Source organism: Cyanistes caeruleus, chromosome 3, assembly GCF_971803275.1.
Source record: "Cyanistes caeruleus chromosome 3, bCyaCae1.hap1.1, whole genome shotgun sequence".
Classification (NCBI taxonomy): Eukaryota; Metazoa; Chordata; class Aves; order Passeriformes; family Paridae; genus Cyanistes; species Cyanistes caeruleus.
The window spans coordinates 1,015,784-1,036,448 of NC_141703.1; the positions used below are offsets into that span (position 1 = coordinate 1,015,784).

Genomic DNA, 20,665 nt, shown 5'->3' on the forward strand with positions numbered 1-20,665 from the left:
CCCGGGCGGTCCCGCGAAGAAACTTCCCCCGCCGCGCCCGGCCCCCCGCGCCCGCCGCTTCCTTCCCCCGGCCGGGCCGGGCAGCGCGGCCCCCGCGCCCTCCGCCACCGCCCCGAGCCGCGGGCACCGCGCCGAGCCTGCGGCGGGCTCGGGACACGACCCCCGAGCAGGGACCCGCAGCCCCCGGGGCCGCCCGGGCAGCAGGGACCCCCCTTCTGCGCCCCCCGAGCCCCCATCCCCGAGCCGCCACCCTTGACCCCAGTCCTGCCCCTCCAGCCCTGGCACCCATCCCTGACCCCCAGCTCTCACCCCCCGACACCCCCTCGGCCCCCTCGGCCGGGGACAGGGCTGGGGACAGGGCTGGGGACAAACTGGGGACAGGGCTGGGGACAGGGCTGGGGACAAACTGGGGACAGGGCTGGGGACAGGGCTGGGGACAGGGTTGGGGACAGGACAGGGGACAGGGCTGGGGACAGGACAGGGGACAGGGCTGGGGACAGGGCTGGGGATTGGGCTGGGGACAGGGCTGGGGACAAACTGGGGACAGGGCTGGGGACAAACTGGGGACAGGGCTGGGGACAGGGCCACGCCGGGGCGGCCCGGCCAGCCCAGGGGTGCAGGGGGTGGGGAGGGAGGGGAGCGCACCCCACTCTGGGTTGATATCGGGGGGAGGTGACACCCCCGGCCCGTCGGGGATGGGGTGACAGCACGGTGGGACCGGCTGCTCCTGGGGAACTGGGGATCCGCTGCTGCAGCTCGGGGGGATCGGGGGTCCCGGGGTTCTGTGGGAGCGCCCCCCGAGCTGTGCTGGGTCAGGGCCAGAGGAGCCCGGCTGCTGGGAATCCCCACAAGGGCCAGGTCCCCCCGCAGCACCCGCAGCCCTGAGGGTCCCCGGGGCAGCAGGGGTTTGTGGGGGGCACCCGGGGATGCAGAGGAGGCAGTTCCCCGGAGCGAGTGGTCTGTCCTCATCCTCATCTCGGGGTCTGCAGGTGCGGGACCCCCACCCCAGCTCCAGCACGGGGAGCAGAGCTGGCACCCAAGGCAGACTGGCCAGGAGCCAGCCCCGTGTCCCCTCGAGGGGCCGGCCTGGGACCCGCATTCGAGTGGGGACGTGCGGCTCCGGGCTGGGAGGAGTTCCAGGGACCGGGGTGTCGCTTCTTGGAGCGGGACAGGACGGGAGCAGTGGGACAGGAGCAGTGGGACAGGACAGGAGCAGTGGGACAGGACAGGAACAGTGGGACAGGAGCAGTGGGACAGGACGGGAACAGTGGGACAGGAGCAGTGGGACGGGACAGGAGCAGTGGGACAGGACAGGAGCAGTGGGACAGGAGCAGTGGGACAGGACGGGAGCAGTGGGACAGGACAGGAGCAGTGGGACGGGAACAGTGGGACAGGAGCAGTGGGACAGGAGCAGTGGGACAGGACGGGAACAGTGGGACAGGACAGGAGCAGTGGGACAGGACGGGAACAGTGGGACAGGACAGGAGCAGTGGGACGGGAGCAGTGGGACAGGAGCAGTGGGACAGGAGCAGTGGGACGGGACAGGAGCAGTGGGACAGGACAGGAGCAGTGGGACAGGACGGGAGCAGTGGGACAGGACAGGAGCAGTGGGACAGGAGCAGTGGGACAGGACGGGAACAGTGGGACTGGACGGGAACAGTGGGACAGGACAGGAGCAGTGGGACAGGAGCAGTGGGACAGGACAGGAGCAGTGGGACAGGAGCAGTGGGACAGGAGCAGTGGGACAGGACAGGAGCAGTGGGACAGGAGCAGTGGGACAGGAGCAGTGGGACAGGACAAGAACAGTGGGACAGGACAGGAGCAGTGGGACAGGACAGGAGCGGTGGGACAGGACAGGAGCAGTGGGACAGGACAGGAGCAGTGGGACAGGAGCAGTGGGACAGGACAAGAACAGTGGGACAGGACAGGAGCAGTGGGACAGGACAGGAGCGGTGGGACAGGACAGGAGCAGTGGGACAGGACGGGAGCAGTGGGACAGGACGGGAACAGTGGGACAGGACAGGAGCGGTGGGACAGGACAGGAGCAGTGGGACAGGAGCGGTGGGACAGGACAGGAGCAGTGGGACAGGAGCAGTGGGACAGGAGCAGTGGGACAGGAGCGGTGGGACAGGATGGGAGCAGTGGGACAGGACGGGAACAGTGGGACAGGACGGGAGCAGTGGGACAGGAACAGTGAGACAGGACGGGAACAGTGGGACAGGACAGGAGCAGTGGGACAGGAGCGGTGGGACAGGACAAGAACAGTGGGACAGGACGGGAGCTTCCTGACCCCCGTGGGCTGCTGGCTCCGGGCACTGGTGGCACCGCTCCAGCGATGGCACCGGGGGCAGGTGGCCATGGAGGTGTCACAGCTGCAGGAGGGTTGAAATTCCCTCAGCCCCACTGCGAACAAAGAGCCACATGCTGGGACCTCAACGTGTCCCTGCCCAGAGAGCGGGGCTGCTGTGACCTGGGGGGTGGGACATGGGGTGTGTAGGGTGTGTGCCATGGGGTGTGTAGGGTGTGTGACATGGGGTGTGTTATGGGGTGTATGAGGTGTGTTATGGGGTGCGCTATGGGGTGTGCTATGGGGTGTATAGGGTGTGCTATGGGGTTTGCTATGGGGTGTATAGGGTGTGTTATGGGGTGTATAGGGTGTGTTATGGGGTTTGCTATAGGGTGTATAGGGTGTGCTATGGGGTGTATAGGGTGTGTTATGGGGTTTGCTATAGGGTGTATAGGGTGTGTTATAGGGTTTGCTATGGGGTGTATAGGGTGTGCTATGGGGTTCGCTATGGGGTGTGCTATGGGGTGTATAGGGTTTGCTATGGGATGTGCTATGGGGTGTATAGGTTGTGTTATGGGGTGTGCTATGGGGTGTATAGGGTGTGCTATGGGGTTCGCTATGGGGTGTGCTATGGGGTGTATAGGGTTTGCTATGGGGTGTGCTATGGGGTGTATAGGGTGTGTTATGGGGTGCTATAGGGTGTATAGGGTGTGCTATGGGGTTCGCTATGGGGTGTATAGGGTGTGCTATGGGGTGTGCTATGGGGTGTATAGGGTGTGCTATGGGGTTCGCTATGGGGTGTATAGGGTGTGCTATGGGGTGTGCTATGGGGTGTATAGGGTGTGTTATGGGGTGTGCTATGGGGTGTATAGGGTGTGCTATGGGGTTCGCTATGGGGTGTCTCGGCCCCGCCATTCCCCGCTGTGTCCGCCAGGGGTCGCTCTGGGCCAGCGCCGCGCGGGCGGGGGTGGAGTCGTGGGCACGTGCCCGCCGCGCTGGCCCCGCCCCCGGTGGGTGTGGCCCGGTTGCGCTTGGCCACGCCCCCTGTCAGCGCGCGCGCGGCGGCGCCAGGGCCCGGTGCGTAGCGCGGCGCGCGGGGGGGCGGGCGAGACCACCGCGGCGGCGGGGAGGGGGGGGTGTGCGGGGCCGTCCCGGCACAAACAGAGCGGGGTTTTCCGGGGAGCACCGCTGCGAGAAGGCGGCGGAGGGACGGAGCGGGCCGGGGAGACGCCAGCGGAGGTGGCGGGAAGAACGGTTATCCCGGTAGAGCGGCGAGAGGCCGGCGGGGTTATCCCGGGAAGAGACCACTGAGGGCGGGGGGACTGGGGCTGTCCCGGGAGAGACCACTGCGGCGGGGGGAGCCTGTCCTGGGAGAGACCACTGCGGGGCGGGGGGGGAGGCGGAGGGTTCCGGTAGCCGGTGCGCGGCCGCAGCTCGCGGCGGTGCCGGGATAGGCGGGACAGCCGGGATAACCGGGACAGCCGGGATAACCGGGATAACCGGGACACCCCGCAGCCCCTCAGCCGGTGCCGATGCCGAGGAGCAGCTGACGGCGGCGGGGACGCGGAAATGGAGCCGCGGCCGGGCCGGGCGCTGTGCGGCCTCTTCCTCCTCCTTCTCCTCCTCCTCCTGCAGCATCCCGGCCGCGCCGAGCGGGCCCCCGGCTCCCACCTGGACGACTCGGCCATCGCAGGTGAGCCCCGTGCCCGCCCCGCCGGGCTCGGCCGCTGCCCGGGGCAGGCCCGGCACCCCCGGCTCCGCTCTGGGGCCGCTCCTCCGGATCTCGGGCAGGAGCCCCGGGCCGGGCCCGCTTCGGGACCTCGCAGTGACCCGCGTTTGTTATTGCAGCGGGCTCCGGCTCTTTGGGGCAAAAGTTTTACGCTTAAGCTCATTTAAAATACTGCGCTCCTCTTCGTTAGACCGCACGGACCGGGAGCGGTTCGCGGCATTTGGGATTATTCGTGTTACTGATTTTCCCCTGTGGTAAGGAGAGGCTGGCAGGGAGTTGGGATGTGCCGAGAATGCCGGTGTCCGGGTGTTTTGGAGGACGTTCCCAGCCGTGGGACCCCCGGAGCTGTTTCCCCTGGCTCCCCCAGGAGCGCTGCCCCGGCCCCGGGCCCCGCTCCCCGCCCGCAGCCCCCACCGCCCGGCCCGGCCCCGGGTCCCCCCGGGCCGCTGCGGCCGCCCGGAGCCGTGGCAGTGTCCTTGTGGCCGTGCCCGAGGTCAGCGGAGCCGGCAGGAATCCGGCTGTGCTCCTGGGACGGGACCCCCGGGCCCAGCCGCAGCGGGGCCCCGGCCCCGGCCGTGCCCGCAGCGGGGGAGGCTCGGGGCTGCAGGGAGAGCCGCTCGGCGGTGCTCGGTGTTTGGGGGAAAGGCGTCCCGGGAAGGGCCGGGCTCGGGGCACGGAGCGGGGCCTGTGGCTCAGCACAGCCCGCTGGGTGAGCCCCGGGCACGGAGCCTGGCCGGGGATGGGCTCTGTCCCTCCCCGGGACCAGGGGCTCCTCAGCCGCTCCGCCCGTGCTCCTGAGCCCTCGGGCCGCTTCGCCTCCAGTCCGCTCCACTGAGGAAACTGGATCTCTGCAGTCCTTCTGGAGCAAGCCGTGTGCCCCCAAGGAATTTGCAGCGCGGTTATTTTTGGAGGCCCTGCAGAAGTGTGGCAGCCCGGGTGAGTGAGCTGCTGCCTCTGCCCTCAGAGCGGCCCCAGCGCCGGGACATCCCCCGCGGCTCTGCCCGCTGCCTTCGGCTCCCTGTGGGCCGTGCTGTGGGTGCTGCTGCCTTCCCAGAGCCGCCAGGGATTCCCGGGGGGCCCCAGGCGAGCGGGGATGGGTGGGCTCGGGAGGGATTCCCGGCCCCGCTCCGTGTCCCCGGCCGGTCCCTCCGTGCCCTCCGCTGCCTCCCGCTCTCCTCGGAGCTCCTGGGGCTGCTGCCCCCGGGTCACGGCAGGGAATGTCCCTGCTGCTCCCGGGTCACGGCAGGGAATGTCCCTGCTGCCCCCGGGTCACGGCAGGGAATGTCCCTGCTGCCCCCGGGTCACGGCAGGGAATGTCCCTGCTGCCCCCGGGTCACGGCAGGGAATGTCCCTGCTGCCCCCGGGTCACGGCAGGGAATGTCCCTGCTGCCCCCGGGTCACGGCAGGGAATGTCCCTGCTGCTCCCGGGACGTGCTCTTGGTGCTTGCCCTGGAAGCAGAAGGTGCTGCTCGCTCTGAGGCTGAGGTGAGTGCTGGGCGCCGTTCTGAAACTGAAAGCGCTCGGGTTTGACATTTTCCAACGTGCAAAGGTGCTTTTCCTTCCCTTTTGTTTTTTAAATTCTTTAATTAGGATGGCAGGACTTTAATGATAAAATGTCAGCAGCGGGGAAGTTTTTCAAACGATGCAGGGAAGTGTTTGCAGAGAAGCCTGAGCTGCAGCGCTCCTTGGGCTGCCGAGATCCCTCTGCACACTCAGGGATGCATCAGCAGCTTCTGAAGAGGATGATGATCCCTTAGTGAATGATCCCAATTCCTGGCATATATTTTTAAGCCAGAGTTTGTAAGGAGTGGGTTTATCCATGCAGGAAAATCCGAGTTGGTGACTGAACCCCGGGGAAAACCAGATTTTCCCCTGGCTTTGACTCACTCGGAGGCGAATTGAGGCCTTAATCTTTGATCTGTAATCTTTTCCTGCCGGGATCAGGTTGAAGTTTGGCTGCACCCGCAGGAGTTTGCCCTTGCCCAGCGGGATTTGGGATCGTGTGCCCGGCCCCACCGCATTGTTTGAACCTGCCCTGGTTATTTTCAGCCCCAATTCGTCAGGCTGCAGCCCCCCCCGGACCTTTTCACACCCCCGAAAAGGGGGCAAACGAGGCTCCTGGGGACAAACTGCACTTTCTGGGAATTTTTTTCCCCTCTTTCTGCTCATTTGCTGTAATCTGGCTGTCGCCCGAGTCAGCCAGGTTTTGGTCTTCTTTCTGGTCCTTATCAGAACATCCTCGGGGTTGTGGCCAGTGTTTTACACAGGTGTTATGTGTGCCATCAAAAATGTGAGCCGTTGTTTGGGTCAAAGGTGTTAAATTTCATCTCATTTAAAATACTAATCTTGCTCAGTTGGCTCTTCCTCCTTAAATCACCTCCAGGCTGGAACCAGTCTGTGGGATTTAGGGTTATTTTTATTTTAACTGTTTGCCCTCTGTGCAGCCCAGCAGAGCTGGGCTCTTGTTTGTAGGAGATCCAGGGAAAGCTGGCTGTGGAGAGGCAGGCTTTGGGTGGCTGGGGTTCATCCCTGGTTCCCTTAGTGGTGACAGCTTTTACCTGCCCCATCTCCTGCAGTCATGTGGGAATGGTGCAAGTCTGCATTGCCCTGGGCCTTATTTCACTGTGTGTGGAATTCCTTCCTGGGGTCTGGGGCCTCCTGGGTCCCTGTCCTGGCATCCTTGAGGCAGGTCAGGGATCCTGGTGTGGCTTTTCCCTCTTCCCTGCAGCAGTTCAGAGGTGGGCTGTGAATTGGGATTGATTTTTCAGAGGTGGGCTGTGAATTGTGTTGGGATTGAGGATTTTTCAGAGGTGGGCTGTGAATTGTGTTAGGATTGAGGATTTTTCAGAGGTGGCTATGAATTGGGATTGAGGATTTTTCAGAGGTGGGCTGTGCATTGTGTTGGGATTGAGGATTTTTCAGAGGTGGCTGTGAATTGTGTTAGGATTGAGGATTTTTCAGAGGTGACTGTGCATTGTGTTGGGATTGAGGATTTTTCAGAGGTGGGCTGTGAATTGTGTTAGGATTGAGGATTTTTCAGAGGTGACTGCATTGTGTTGGGATTGAGGATTTTCAGAGGTGGGCTGTGCATTGTGTGTTGGGATTGAGGATTTTTCAGAGGTGGCTGTGAATTGTGTTAGGATTGAGGATTTTTCAGAGGTGGGCTGTGCATTGTGTTGGGATTGAGGATTTTTCAGAGGTGACTGTGCATTGTGTGTTGGGATTGAGGATTTTTCAGAGGTGACTGCATTGTGTTGGGATTGAGGATTTTCAGAGGTGGGCTGTGCATTGTGTGTTGGGATTGAGGATTTTTCAGAGGTGGTTGTGCATTGTGTTGGGATTGAGGATTTTTCAGAGGTGAGCTGTGAATTGTGTTGGGATTGAGGATTTTTCAGAGGTGGACTGTACATTGTGTGTTGGGATTGAGGATTTTTCAGAGGTGGGCTGTGCATTGTGTGTTGGGATTGAGGCATTTGGGGTGATGTGGAGCTCGTGGCTCAGGGTGTGCCGAGGGCTGGCTCAGGTCTGGCAGCTTTTCCTCTTTCCACAGCAGCTCCTGTCTCTTCCTGGCTCCTTCTGCCTGGTCTCCTGTCTTCATTCCTTGCTCACAACATTTCTTGGGTCATCTTTGCTGCTATCCCAGCGGTTTAAAAGACAAGTTCAAAAAGCATGCTGAGAGTGTCTGGAGGGCTGTGCCCATCTCCGTGTGCCTGGAGCACCCTGAGCTGCCCTAAAACCCAGGGAAGCTGCTGGGGACACAGTCAGGGTGAGGAGGGGGCACTGCAGCCTGTCACTGATTGCAGAGGGGGAGAACAGAATTCCTGGGTGAGGAGGCTGTGCCCAAGCCCTGCCTGTCCCTGCCATCCCAAGGCCCAGGGCTTCCTTGGAAGTGAATCCTTTGCTGCAAAACCTCTGCCTTGGGAAGCGATGGCACTGGGCTTGGAACCTGCACTGAGAGCTTTTGGCATCTGAGCAGGACGTGGTGGCTCATCCTGCAGGTGGGAACAGCTGGCTCTCCGTCCCTCCAGACCTACTGTGCCCTCCTTGCTTGGATAAAATGCCTTTTAAAGGAGATTTTGCTGTGAAATGACTTCCTTGGAGGAGGGGTGCACGTTCACTGAGTAGAAGTTGCACCTGTGAGTGGCAGCTTTGGGTTGGGCGAGGGAGACAAAGCAGTTGTGAGAATTCTTGGAGAACTCTGCCAGGATAAAGTCCATGTTCTTCCCCAGCTCAGCTGGAAGCCCCAGTGGATTGCACTGCCTTGGCTTCCTTCAGGAATGAAACTCATCTCGAGGAATTGCCATTCTGTGAGGTGGAAAAATTGTGTTTTGGCAGCAAACTGGCCCCATGTGGAGGAGGAGGAGGAGCAGGGCTGGCTGGGCAGCACTGGGGCTGCTGGGGAGCTCCTGGCTCCCTCCAGCTCATTCCCTTCTCTGCTTGGCCCAGAAACTTGGAGTAATGCTCAGCTGGATCAGAGAAAGGATCTTAATTTAATTTCTTGTTATACTGATTTATTTACTCCCCTGGAAAGCAGCTGTCTCCATGTCTCCTGTGCCCCTCGGGTGGTCCCTTCCCACGGGGGGATCAGGGGGAGCTGCTGGGACACTGGGGGGCTGCGGGGGGAGCTGGATCTGCTGCTCCAAACCAGCCCCTGGGGCTTGGCCTTCCTTCCCCACGGTGGGGCAGGGACACACATCCATGGGGAGTGCAAGGCAGCAATTCTTCTGCCTGTTCCATCCTTTGCTCTCAGGAGGGGATGGAGCAGTAAATGTGTGAAGAAGGAGCTGACATCCCTTGTGGTGCAGCTGCAGGGTCTGGGATCCCTTCGTGGTCCTGGAGTGGAGCCTCATCCCAGGAGGAGTGGGAAGGAAAAGCACTTTGTGTTTCTCTGGCCTGCTCAGATGGTGTTTGGCTCGTGGGCTGCCTGGGCGTGTTGTACATCACAATTCCCTGTGAGAGCTCTCTGCTCCTCTGGGCAGGGGCTGGAGGGATGGGTCAGCCCCTGGGGATGTCTGGGGACAGCCCAGGGGAGTGGAGGTGTCCCCCAGGGAGGTGCAGTTCATCTTCTGCCTGGGCTGTGGGGAGGGAAGGCAGCTGAAAGCCAAATGCCATCCTGGTGTTTAGGGGCTGCCCAGGGAGCTTTGCAGTGCCCATCCCTGCAGGTGCCCAAGGAAGGGCTGGATGTGGCACTCAGGGCTCTGGGCTGGGGACAAGGTGGGCATCGGGCACAGCTGGGACTCCCTGGGCTGCGAGGGCTTTTCCAGCCCCTGGGATCCTGGGGTTCAGTCATTTGTTAGTAAAAAATCCCTTTGTGTGAGCAGGTGGCTGAAAAGCAGCACTTTTCCCTGAGGTTACCCCTCTCCTGCTGTTTGTCCCACTTGGAGGCTGAGCTGGTGGAAAAGGTTCTGGCACTGGCTCCTGTCCCTGGTGGTTCCAAGCCCAGGGTCAGTGCCAGGCCTGGACACCCTTTGGTGCTGGACCGTGCCCAGCCTGGCATCCTGCTCCCAGAGCCCTGATTGCACAAACTTATTAGAGTTAAGAAAGCTGTTTCCTTCATTAGTTAGCTTTGCTTTAAATCCATTGAGGAAGAAGTGAACTCCTGAGAGGTGGAGCAGTCAGGGGGGTTGGGGCTCTCCCTGGGCAGCTCTGGGATTCCCACTGGAAAGGCCCTTTGGGACCAGGGAGCCTCCTGTTCCTGCCTGGTCCAGCTGTGGGGAACTGGAGGGGCAGGAATGTTCTGGAAACAGGCGATGGGAGCTTCACTGCTCTTGGGTGAAGGTCTGGGGATCCCCCTGGCCCAGCTGGAGAAGGAGGTTCCATCACTGCTCCCTGTGTCAGTCAGGAGCTCCTGGGGATAAACCCTTCCCTGGCAGGGTGGGCAGGGGCTGGGATGGAATTGCCAGAGCAGCTGGGGCTGCCCCTGGATCCCTGGCAGTGCCCAAGGCCAGGCTGGACACTGGGAGCAGCTGGGACAGTGGGAGCTGTCCCTGCCATGGCTGGGCTGGGAATGGGTGGGATTTAAGGTGCCTCCAAGACCAAACCAGCGTGGGATGCTGTGAATAATGGGGGTTTTAGCCTGTTTTCTGTCTTCTCCCTGTTCCAGATGCATCCCTGGGACCTGCTGCTTCCCCCTCCCACCCTCCAGACTCTTTGCTGCTGGGATTTTTTGGGGCTGTTTCCTGTGGAGGCAGTGCTGTCATGCTGAGTTGTCTGCTCTGCTCCCATGGCTGATCCAAGCTGGGCTCTCTGGACCACTTTAATTTTCCCTCACCTTTGTTTCCCCAGCCCCTGCAGCTGTGCCTGATTAATTCTCTGGCACCTCCGGAGCTGTGGTTCAGTTTTAGGAGCTGGTGCTGGCAGGGAGGAAGAACTCTTTAATTAAAGCCAGTGCTCTGTCAGTGCTGCAGCACATGGGAGCCTTGAGGAGCTCCTGCCTCACACTGTGCCTGTGCCAGGGCCTCGCCACTCCCAGGGAACAATTCCTGCCCAAGATCCCAAGATCCAGCCCTGCCCTCTGCCCCTGGCAGCCATTCCCTGGCTCCTGGCCCTGCAGCCCTTGGCCCCAGTCCCTCTCCAGCTCTCCTGGAGCCCCTTCAGGCCCTGCAAGGGGCTCTGAGCTCTCTGCAATAATCCTAATAATACAATTAATGATAAGGAGTGTGGCAGGACTGTGCCCAGGAGCTTGTCCTGGCAGTCCTGGCCGAAGCTCCAGGCTCTGCAATTGATGGAAAACCTTCCAAGGAGCATGAAGAAGTCATTGGGAGCTGCACGTGGTTCTGTCCCCAGGCTGTCCCTGCCTGCTTGTTTCCCCTCCATGAAATAGTACCAGGGTGCTTGTTTGTTTGGATTATGGACCTATTTTTAAGTAACCCATTTTTTCCACTTTGGAAAATGCATTAACTCACTGTGTGTCATGGGCACCTGTGGGGTTGGACTTTGGGAACCACCAAGTGCTCCTTGGCAGTGTCTCACTAGCCTGGGTGGCTGCCCCTGGCACACACACACATATATATATATATTTATCATATATGTTTTTATCTACACCTTGCTGAGGTTTGCTGTAAGAGACATTTGCAGGATCCACAGAGACTCTTCCTTGGAAGTGCACCTTGTCCCACCAAGGGGCTCTGCACGTTCTCAGCTCCACCATCCCTTCACCTCCGCTGGGATTTGGAAATTGCTGATCCCAGCAGCTCCCAGAAAGTGGACACAGCAGCAGTGCAGTGCAAACGGGGATGTTTGGTAACACTCACACACATTTTGCAGGGTAAGACACTATTTTTGTAGCCCAGAGTTTGTTTTTCCCTGGAGGATGGAGTTTTAAGGTCAGTTTAATTCTCTGCAGGTCTGGAGCTCTGGTGCTGTAAATTTGGCATTTCTGGGGGGGTAAAACCACAGCAAACAGGAGAACTCGGGGAATGTTCCTCTCTGAGCTGCAAAGGAACAGCTTGCTGCTTGGAACAGCCTGCCCCTTCCTAGGCAAGGGAGGCTTTGGATTGCAGGAAAGGGAGGAATAATTCAGGATTAAAGCTGCTAAGCAATGCATGTGTTTAGATCTGTAAGAGTGCCAGGACATAATTAATGGGTGAGTAAGCCAAAGGGAAAAAAAGTGATTTTTAAACTGGATTGAGATGGATGGAGGATAAAAACTAATTTTTGGGGGGGACAGAAATAATTCTGGAAGTATTGTGCTGCAAGCAGCTGCTGCTGTTGAGGGTGCCTGGGTGGGTTTGTTCTGGCAGCTGGAAGGCAAAACTCCAGGTTTGGCACCTCGTGCTTGTCTCAGAGCAGCTCCAGGACTGCAGGAGAGGTGAGGAGACCTCCAGGCCAGGCAGGCTGTGCAAGGGTTAATCCCTCTTAATCCCCTGGGTGTAATTCCCACTGCTGGGGCTGAGCTCAGGGGATGCTGCTGAGGGAAATGATCCCATCTCAGGGGGGCAGATCCCCCCGGAGCTTCCCAGGTTGGCATTTCTGGAGCTGGATCCGAGGCCAGGGGTGAAATGGCTCATGAAAGCTCCCAAACCTCGGAGTGTTTGGGGAAGGTGGCAGCAGCTCCTGGGATTTCACTGTGGGTCTGGCCTGTGAACTGCAGAGCTGAGATGTCCTCAAACCTGTGGAAGGGATGAGGAAGGGAGTTCTTGTCCGTGCCATGCTGTGGGATGTGTGGGTGCAGGTGACTGGCCTGGGGCTCGGGTCACTCTGTCCCAGCCAGGGCTGGGGCACAGCGCAGCTGCTGGTGCTCCCTGGGGGTTTGGGGCTTGCGTGATGCCAGGCTGTGCAGAGCAGCCCCATCTCTGCCTTGTCCTGATACCCAGGCTCTCAGCTCCCTCCTGGAGCCCAGGCTGGCTCTGCTGCAGTGCTGGCAGGATGAAGAGGTTCCTCATCTTCATCAGGGAGTGGCATTCCTGCAGCCTGGCCTGCTGCGTCAGTGAATTAAGCTGTGTCCTGGAAGGCCTCTGGATGAAAGAGGATGTGCTCCCAAAGAGTGAAACTGGTTTGGAGATGCTGATGGTTTAGTGGGAATGGTGATGGCAGCACACCTGGCAGAGGGATCTCCTGGTGGGGCTGTCCTCATCCCATCCCATCCCACTGAGGGTGCTCTCCCTGTCCCACCCAAGGCTGTCCCCAGCCCATCCCAAGCTCTGCTCCTCTCCTGGCCTCTGGTCCTGCTGCTCTCAGAGGTTTCTCATGGACCACACTGTTTCCTGGAGATTTGCACTCTGGGTGTGGAGATAAACAGGTTTTCCTGTTTGTTTCATTTGCTGTATCTTTAACACAAAAAGAGGGTGGAAAGGGATTTTTGTGGGCATCCAGTGCTGTTCTCCTGCACTGCAGGGTGATTCCTAGAGAAGCTTTCCTGACATCAGTTGGTGTGAGAAGTGGGGGTTGCTGGTTATTTTTTCTCTCATATTTAATTTTTCCTCTTGGGAAAGCAGAAAAAATGTTTCATGCTTCAAAGGGTGAGGCTCAACCCTTGGAGTTTGTCATGTCAGAGCAGGAGCCTTAATGGGAATGTCTGGCATTCCTGTGCCATCCTGGAGATGGGTATCTTCAAAGGTTTGCTGGATGGGGCAGTGCTCTCCCTGCCACCCCTCCCTTCCCACGGGCTGGCCTGGGGCATGCTCCTTTGGCACTGACCCCTCTGGAGCTGGGGCAGGAGAGAGCTCGAGGCAAGGGCAGGACAGAGCTTGGGGCAGGGACAGGACAGAGCTTGGGGCAGGGACAGGACAGAGCTTGGGGCAGGGACAGGACACAGCTCGGGCAGGGGTAGGACAGAGCTCTGGGCAGAGCTCAGGACAGAGCTCAGGACAGGACAGAGCTCAGGACAGGACAGAGCTCAGGACAGAGCTCAGGACAGAGCTCAGGACAGAGCTCTGCTCCCTGCTAGCCAGAGTCCCCTGCTTTGGAGAACTTGTCCAGCTGGTTTGTTTTCCATCCCAGGGCTATTTTCAGCTGCTCAGCCTAACAAGGTGAAATGGCTGAGATGCTTTCCTGCTCCCTGGGACTCTGCTGGGAGGAGGTATCCTGCTGTCCCACTGTCCTGCTGTCCCACTCTCCCAGCTCACCCCAGCCAGGATCTCTGCAGGACCTTTGGCTCTTTCCTGTGTTGGGTTTTGGGCTCTGCACAGGCACCCTGAGCACAGGGAGCCCCAAATGCCAGCACTGGGATGGCCTGGTGCCCTCCTGAGAGCTGGGGCAGGATCCAGGACAAAGCTGAGCTCTGCATGGGAGGAGCAGCAGCACAGCCAGGGATCAGCACAGGGCTGTGGGATGTGCAGATTTGGGTCCTGAGGACAGCCAGGGATCAGCACAGGGCTGTGGGATGAGCAGATTTGGGTCCTGAGGAGCGCCAGGGATCAGCACAGGGCTGTGGGATGAGCAGATTTGGGTCCTGAGGAGCGCCAGGGATCAGCACAGGGCTGTGGGATGTGCAGATTTGGGTCCTGAGGAGCAGCAGCACAGCCAGGGATCAGCACAGGGCTGTGGGATGAGCAGATTTGGGTCCTGAGGACAGCCAGGGATCAGCACAGGGCTGTGGGATGTGCAGATTTGGGTCCTGAGGAGCAGCAGCACAGCCAGGGATCAGCACAGGGCTGTGGGATGTGCAGATTTGGGTCCTGAGGACAGCCAGGGATCAGCACAGGGCTGTGGGATGTGCAGATTTGGGTCCTGAGGAGCAGCAGCACAGCCAGGGATCAGCACAGGGCTGTGGGATGTGCAGATTTGGGTCCTGAGGACAGCCAGGGATCAGCACAGGGCTGTGGGATGAGCAGATTTGGGTCCTGAGGACAGCCAGGGATCAGCACAGGGCTGTGGGATGTGCAGATTTGGGTCCTGAGGACAGCCAGGGATCAGCACAGGGCTGTGGGATGAGCAGATTTGGGTCCTGCCAGGAGCCTTGGAACTGGGCTTCCGACCTCCAGCTGGAGGTTGTCTGAGTTGTAGGAAGAGGGGACATTTCACCCCACCTCCTCCTTTTTCCCACTGACAATGTGTAATGGCTTCATTCTCGTGGTTCTTCTGGGACTGGGAGAAACCCCAGCTGCTGTTCATTTGGGGAACAGGAACTGTTAAACCGAGTCTTGCTCTGTGGTTCAAGCTCAGGTGGCTTCTTCAGTGTCTGCCAAGCACCTGTGCTGGGAATGTCACTTGCAGCTCCTCGGGGTTCCTGACGGGCTCGGGATGTTTAGGCTGGTGGTGCTGTGGGATCCCAGGGCAGGATCGAAGTGCTGAGATCTCCCTGCAGTGCAGGAGGGTCACCTGGCAGAGCAGGGACTCCAGAGCCTCTCCAAGGGCAGCGTGGCACATCCAGCATTCCTGGGAAGGCTGGGGCTTCACTGGCACCTGCCCTGGCTCTGGGAGTAACTCGAGCACCTTCGGTCCTAAAGAAACAAGGCAGTTTGTGCTGGAGAGGAGGGAAGAGGCTTTGTTGTTCAGTAGAGCCTTTGTTGTGAGCGTTGGTGGAAGTGCTGGTGAAGGCTTTGGTGTGCTGGGTGAGAAAGGGCTGGGTTTGCTGGAGAGGATCATGGAATTCTTTAGGTTGGAAAAGCCCTTGCAGAGTTTAACTGAGCCCTGTCCCCAGGTGCCACATCCACAGGGCTGTTAAATCCCTCCAGGGATGCGATTCCAGCCCTGCCCTGGCAGCCTGGGCCACTTGTGATCGGTTTGGACAAGGGTTTGCAGGGAAGTTCCTGTTTGCAGCCGAGGAGAGAGGGAAGCTCGTGGCTCCTTTTCCCCTTTTTGCTGCTGCTGGAAGGAATACTGTCTGCTTGGAGGGTATAGAGTGGTTTTTTCCTGAATAATGAGGTATTAAAAAAGATCCAGAGGAGTCTGGGCTTGTCTTCCTGAGTCACCTGAGTGTTTGTGTTGGGATTTGGCAGGGAGCTTCCCTGGTAGCCAGAGTTATGCCTTTGGTAAACACAGCTCTTCAGCGTGGCTGTGGCTGGTGCTGAGCACCGAGCCAGCCCAGCACAACACAAATAACACAGAATTTCACACTCTGACAGGGTTTGTGCAGCCCAACTACCCAAGTGTTGCTGCTCAGACCCTGGGGCTGCTGCTCCTCCGGTCCTGGAAGAGCTGCAAGGAATCAGCCCCGAATAAATGGTCAGATTTGGGGGACTGCAGAGCTCTTTGCAGATGGTTGGGTTTGCTGGTGCCTCCTTGGCTCTGGGAGTGGACAGGGGTTAGGAGGGATTTATCTGTGGCCTGACTGTGGCTAAACTTAGTCCTGTGTGTTCTGGCTGGGGGGGAAATGCTGCAGAGGTGACACGACTGCTCTTGGGAGAGAAATAGCAGCAGTGCAGCCAGCGCTGTGTCCTGTGCTGCTGCTGCTCAGGAGAGTGGACAGAGAGAAACTCAGCTTCCTTTTTTGGGGGTTTCCTTCAGATCAGCTGATGTAGCCTGAAAATACAAAACTGAAAAAGTAACATTCGTTTTTCCCGATAAATGCTTTTATCTCTCCAAGTGAAGTTGCCAAAACTCTGGGCAAATAAAACTTCCAGCCAGGTGATCTGGGAGTGGGATTGGCTGGGATGGGCTCTGCTCTCCTCCAGCAGGGAAAGCTCCAGCCCCAGAGCCCCTGCCCTGGGCTGACCCCACAGCAGAGCTGCTCCAGCTTGGGGGTCCTGGCACAGGGAGCACCTGGAGCTGCTGGAGAGAGCCCAGAGGAGCCACGGAGCTGCTCCAGGAGAGCTGGAGAGGGACTGGGGCCAAGGGCTGCAGGGGCAGGAGCCAGGGAATGGCTGCCAGGGGCAGAGGGCAGGGCTGGATCTTGGGATCTGGGGCAGGAAATAAGTCCAGGCCAGTTTCTGTGATCTGAAGCACATGAGGCAGCCCCAGCCCTCTGGAAGCTGTGCTGCTCTCTAATGGAGCTGTGCTAAGGCACATCCTGTGTTCCCCAGCAGCCACAGGGCACTGTGCTGTGTTCCTGGCTTGTTCCAACATCTTCTGAGCTGCTGCTGCCCACAGCTGGAGCTTTCTGCTCCATGGTGTGTGCTCCACACAGCTGGAGCTCTCTCTTCTCTGCTCTGTGTGTGTGCCCCACACAGCTGGAGCTCTCTGCTCTGTGTGCCCCACACAGCTGGAGCTCTCTGCTCTGCTCTGTGTGCCCCACACAGCTGGAGCTCTCTGTTCTGCTCTGTGTGCCCCACACAGCTGGAGCTCTCTGCTCTGTGCTCTGTGTGCCCCACACAGCTGGAGCTCTCTGCTCTGTGTGTGCCCCACACAGCTGGAGCTCTCTGCTCTGCTGTGTGTGCCCCACACAGCTGGAGCTCTCTGCTCTGTGTGTGCTCCACACAGCTGGAGCTCTGTGCTCTGTGTGCTCCACACAGCTGGAGCTCTCTGCTCTGTGTGCTCCACACAGCTGGAGCTCTGTGCTCTGTGCCCCACACAGCTGGAGCTCTCTGCTCTGCTCTGTGTGCCCCACACAGCTGGAGCTCTCTCTTCTCTGCTCTGTGCTCTGTGTGCCCCACACAGCTGGAGCTCTCTGCTCTGTGTGCCCCACACAGCTGGAGCTCTCTGCTCTGTGCTCTGTGTGCCCCACACAGCTGGAGCTCTCTGCTCTGTGCTCTGTGTGTGCTCCACACAGCTGGAGCTCTCTCTTCTCTGCTCTGTGTGTGTGCCCCACACAGCTGGAGCTCTCTGCTCTGTGTGCCCCACACAGCTGGAGCTCTCTGCTCTGCTCTGTGTGCCCCACACAGCTGGAGCTCTCTGTTCTGCTCTGTGTGCCCCACACAGCTGGAGCTCTCTGCTCTGTGCTCTGTGTGCCCCACACAGCTGGAGCTCTCTGCTCTGTGTGTGCCCCACACAGCTGGAGCTCTCTGCTCTGCTGTGTGTGCCCCACACAGCTGGAGCTCTCTGCTCTGTGTGTGCTCCACACAGCTGGAGCTCTGTGCTCTGTGTGCTCCACACAGCTGGAGCTCTGTGCTCTGTGTGCTCCACACAGCTGGAGCTCTGTGCTCTGTGCCCCACACAGCTGGAGCTCTCTGCTCTGCTCTGTGTGCCCCACACAGCTGGAGCTCTCTCTTCTCTGCTCTGTGCTCTGTGTGCCCCACACAGCTGGAGCTCTCTGCTCTGTGTGCCCCACACAGCTGGAGCTCTCTGCTCTGTGCTCTGTGTGCCCCACACAGCTGGAGCTCTCTGCTCTGTGCTCTGTGTGCCCCACACAGCTGGAGCTCTCTGCTCTGTGTGCCCCACACAGCTGGAGCTCTCTGCTCTGTGCTCTGTGTGCCCCACACAGCTGGAGCTCTCTGCTCTGTGTGTGCCCCACACAGCTGGAGCTCTGTGCTCTGTGTGTGCTCCACACAGCTGGAGCTCTCTGCTCTGCTCTGTGTGCCCCACACAGCTGGAGCTCTCTGCTCTGTGCTCTGTGTGCCCCACACAGCTGGAGCTCTCTGCTCTGTGCTCTGTGTGTGCTCCACACAGCTGGAGCTCTCTGCTCTGTGTGCTCCACACAGCTGGAGCTCTCTGCTCTGTGCTCTGTGTGTGCTCCACACAGCTGGAGCTCTCTGCTCTGTGCTCTGTGTGTGCTCCACACAGCTGGAGCTCTCTGCTCTGTGCTCTGTGTGCCCCACACAGCTGGAGCTCTCTGCTCTGTGTGTGTCCCACACAGCTGGAGCTCTCTGCTCTCTGCTCTGTGTGCCCCACACAGCTGGAGCTCTCTGCTCTGTGTGTGCCCCACACAGCTGGAGCTCTCTGCTCTGTGTGCCCCACACAGCTGGAGCTCTGTGCTCTGTGTGTGCCCCACACAGCTGGAGCTCTCTGCTCTGTGTGCTCCACACAGCTGGAGCTCTCTGCTCTCTGCTCTGTGTGCCCCACACAGCTGGAGCTCTGTGCTCTGTGTGTGTGCTCCACACAGCTGGAGCTCTCTGCTCTGTGTGTGTGCTCCACACAGCTGGAGCTCTCTGCTCTGTGCTCTGTGTGCTCCACACAGCTGGAGCTCTCTGCTCTGTGTGCCCCACACAGCTGGAGCTCTGTGCTCTGTGTGTGCTCCACACAGCTGGAGCTCTGTGCTCTGTGTGTGCTCCACACAGCTGGAGCTCTCTGCTCTGTGCTCTGTGTGCTCCACACAGCTGGAGCTCTCTGCTCTGTGTGCCCCACACAGCTGGAGCTCTGTGCTCTGTGTGCCCCACACAGCTGGAGCTCTCTGCTCTGTGTGCCCCACACAGCTGGAGCTCTCTGCTCTGCTCTGTGTGCTCCACACAGCTGGAGCTCTCTGCTCTGTGTGTGCTCCACACAGCTGGAGCTCTCTGCTCTGTGCTCTGTGTGTGCTCCACACAGCTGGAGCTCTCTGCTCTGTGTGCTCCACACAGCTGGAGCTCTCTGCTCTGTGTGTGCCCCACACAGCTGGAGCTCTCTGCTCTGCTCTGTGTGCCCCACACAGCTGGAGCTCTCTGCTCTGTGTGTGCTCCACACAGCTGGAGCTCTCTGCTCTGTGTGTGCCCCACACAGCTGGAGCTCTCTGCTCTGCTCTGTGTGCTCCACACAGCTGGAGCTCTGTGCTCTGTGTGGTCCACACAGCTGGAGCTCTCTGCTCTGCTCTGTGTGCTCCACACAGCTGGAGCTCTCTGCTCTGCTCTGTGTGCTCCACACAGCTGGAGCTCTGTGCTCTGTGTGCTCCACACAGCTGGAGCTCTGTGCTCTGTGTGCTCCACACAGCTGGAGCTCTCTGCTCCATGCTCTGTGTGCTCCCCACTCCGAGTGCTTTGCTCAGGGGTTGCAGTTCCAGGAGAGCTCCTAGTGAGAGCTGTTGTTCCAGGGGCACAGCTCCCATAGGGAATATTCCCCGTGCAGCATGCCCAGCTGTCAGGATGTGAACAGGGACTGGGATCCTGCTCCCAGAGCCCCTCTCCATGGCACTGAGCCCCCCGTGAGCACTCACAGCCCTTCCTCTCCTGTTTGTGATCAGTCCCGAGCCAGGCCTGGAGCTGTGCTGGGAATGGCTCCAGGGGCTCCCACCTTCTGCCTCCGTGTGCCTGTGGGATTTATGGAGCGCTGGGGAAGGTGCTTGAGGAATTTATTTGTTTGCCCTTGGAGTGCTGCTCCGAGCACTGCCCGTGCCATGGATTCCTGCTGGGGCCACCGGCTCCGGGACCTCAGCCTCTCCATTCCCTCACAGTGATTTATCCCTCCCCGAAACCCAGGGGGGCATTTTCTCTCCGAGTTGCTGGGTGTGGGAAGGATCTGTTTGTTCAGCTCCAGTGAGGACGGGGTCAGACCCAGCCCCGCTCACCTGGCTCCGTGCCCGGGGTGCTCTGAACGTTCCAAAATGCGTTCCCTCCTGGGCGCTGGGGATTTCGGGGGACAGGGATTGTGGGGCTCTGGGAAAGCAGCAGCAGGGTGGGATCTGGGTGTGCAGTGACTGTGAGGCAGGTGGCAGTGGCACCTGGACCCCCACCCCACAGCCCTGGGGGCACTTGGGGCAGTAAAAGGTGTGTGTGCAGGTAGATGGTACAAGGGACAGAGGGCAGGGATGGGTTAGGAATTCCTGGGCAGGAATTGTTCCCTAGCACAGGAATTGCCAGAGCAGCTGGGGCTGCCCCTGGATCCCTGGCAGTGCCCAAGGCCAGGCTGGACATTGGGCACTCCTGGGACAGTGGGAGGTGTCCCTGCCATGGCAGGGGTGACACTGGGTGGGCTCTGAGGTCCCTTCCAACCCAAATCATTCTGGGATTCCATGGCTGGGGTGTCATAGCCTGACTCCTGGTGCCTGGGGTTTGGAAAACTGCCCCTTTCCTGCCTCAGCTTCCCCTGAATCCAACTCCTCTCCTCACAGGGCTCAGAACAAGGGCACATCCCAAGCCCCAGCTGCCTGGGGGGAGCCACAGCTAAATCATGGTTTAGGGATGGTGGGGGAAAGGTGAGCTGCCCTTCCGAGGGTAACCCCAGACCTGCTCAAATCTGAAGATTTTCTGGCTGTTCCACACTCCGTGTTCCCAGGTGACTCTGGGCAGTCTCAGGGAGGTTTAGGCTGGGCTTAGCACAGGCAGTGGAGCAGCAGCTGTGGGGTGGCACTGGAGCTGGGCTCAGGAAAGGTTTGGGGGTTTCCTTCCTTGGGTTTTCACTTACACAACATCAGTTTAAAGTGCTGAACTGCAACAGGGGTTGCATCACGGCAGAGCTCTTCCCTGTGTGCTGAGGATGAAGAG

The 20,665-nt window shown here is 59.7% G+C and overlaps 1 protein-coding gene across 22 annotated transcripts in view; it reads left to right on the forward strand.

Moving 5' to 3' along the window:
• The first annotated feature begins 3,295 nt into the window (after positions 1–3,295).
• Positions 3,296–20,665, forward strand: part of STIM1 (stromal interaction molecule 1) — a 73,876-nt gene continuing 56,506 nt past the window's right edge. For 6 of the 22 annotated variants that reach the window (XM_086883845.1, XM_086883847.1, XM_086883861.1 and 3 more), the window contains exon 1: positions 3,656–3,980. In XM_086883845.1, coding sequence (XP_086739971.1) covers positions 3,857–3,980 — 124 coding nt within the window. In that variant the 5' untranslated portion in view covers positions 3,656–3,856. Of the gene's footprint in view, positions 3,365–3,396; positions 3,551–3,611; positions 3,981–20,665 lie in introns of those variants that run through there. The other 16 variants (XM_086883840.1, XM_086883856.1, XM_086883850.1 and 13 more) reach the window with 8 other exon arrangements.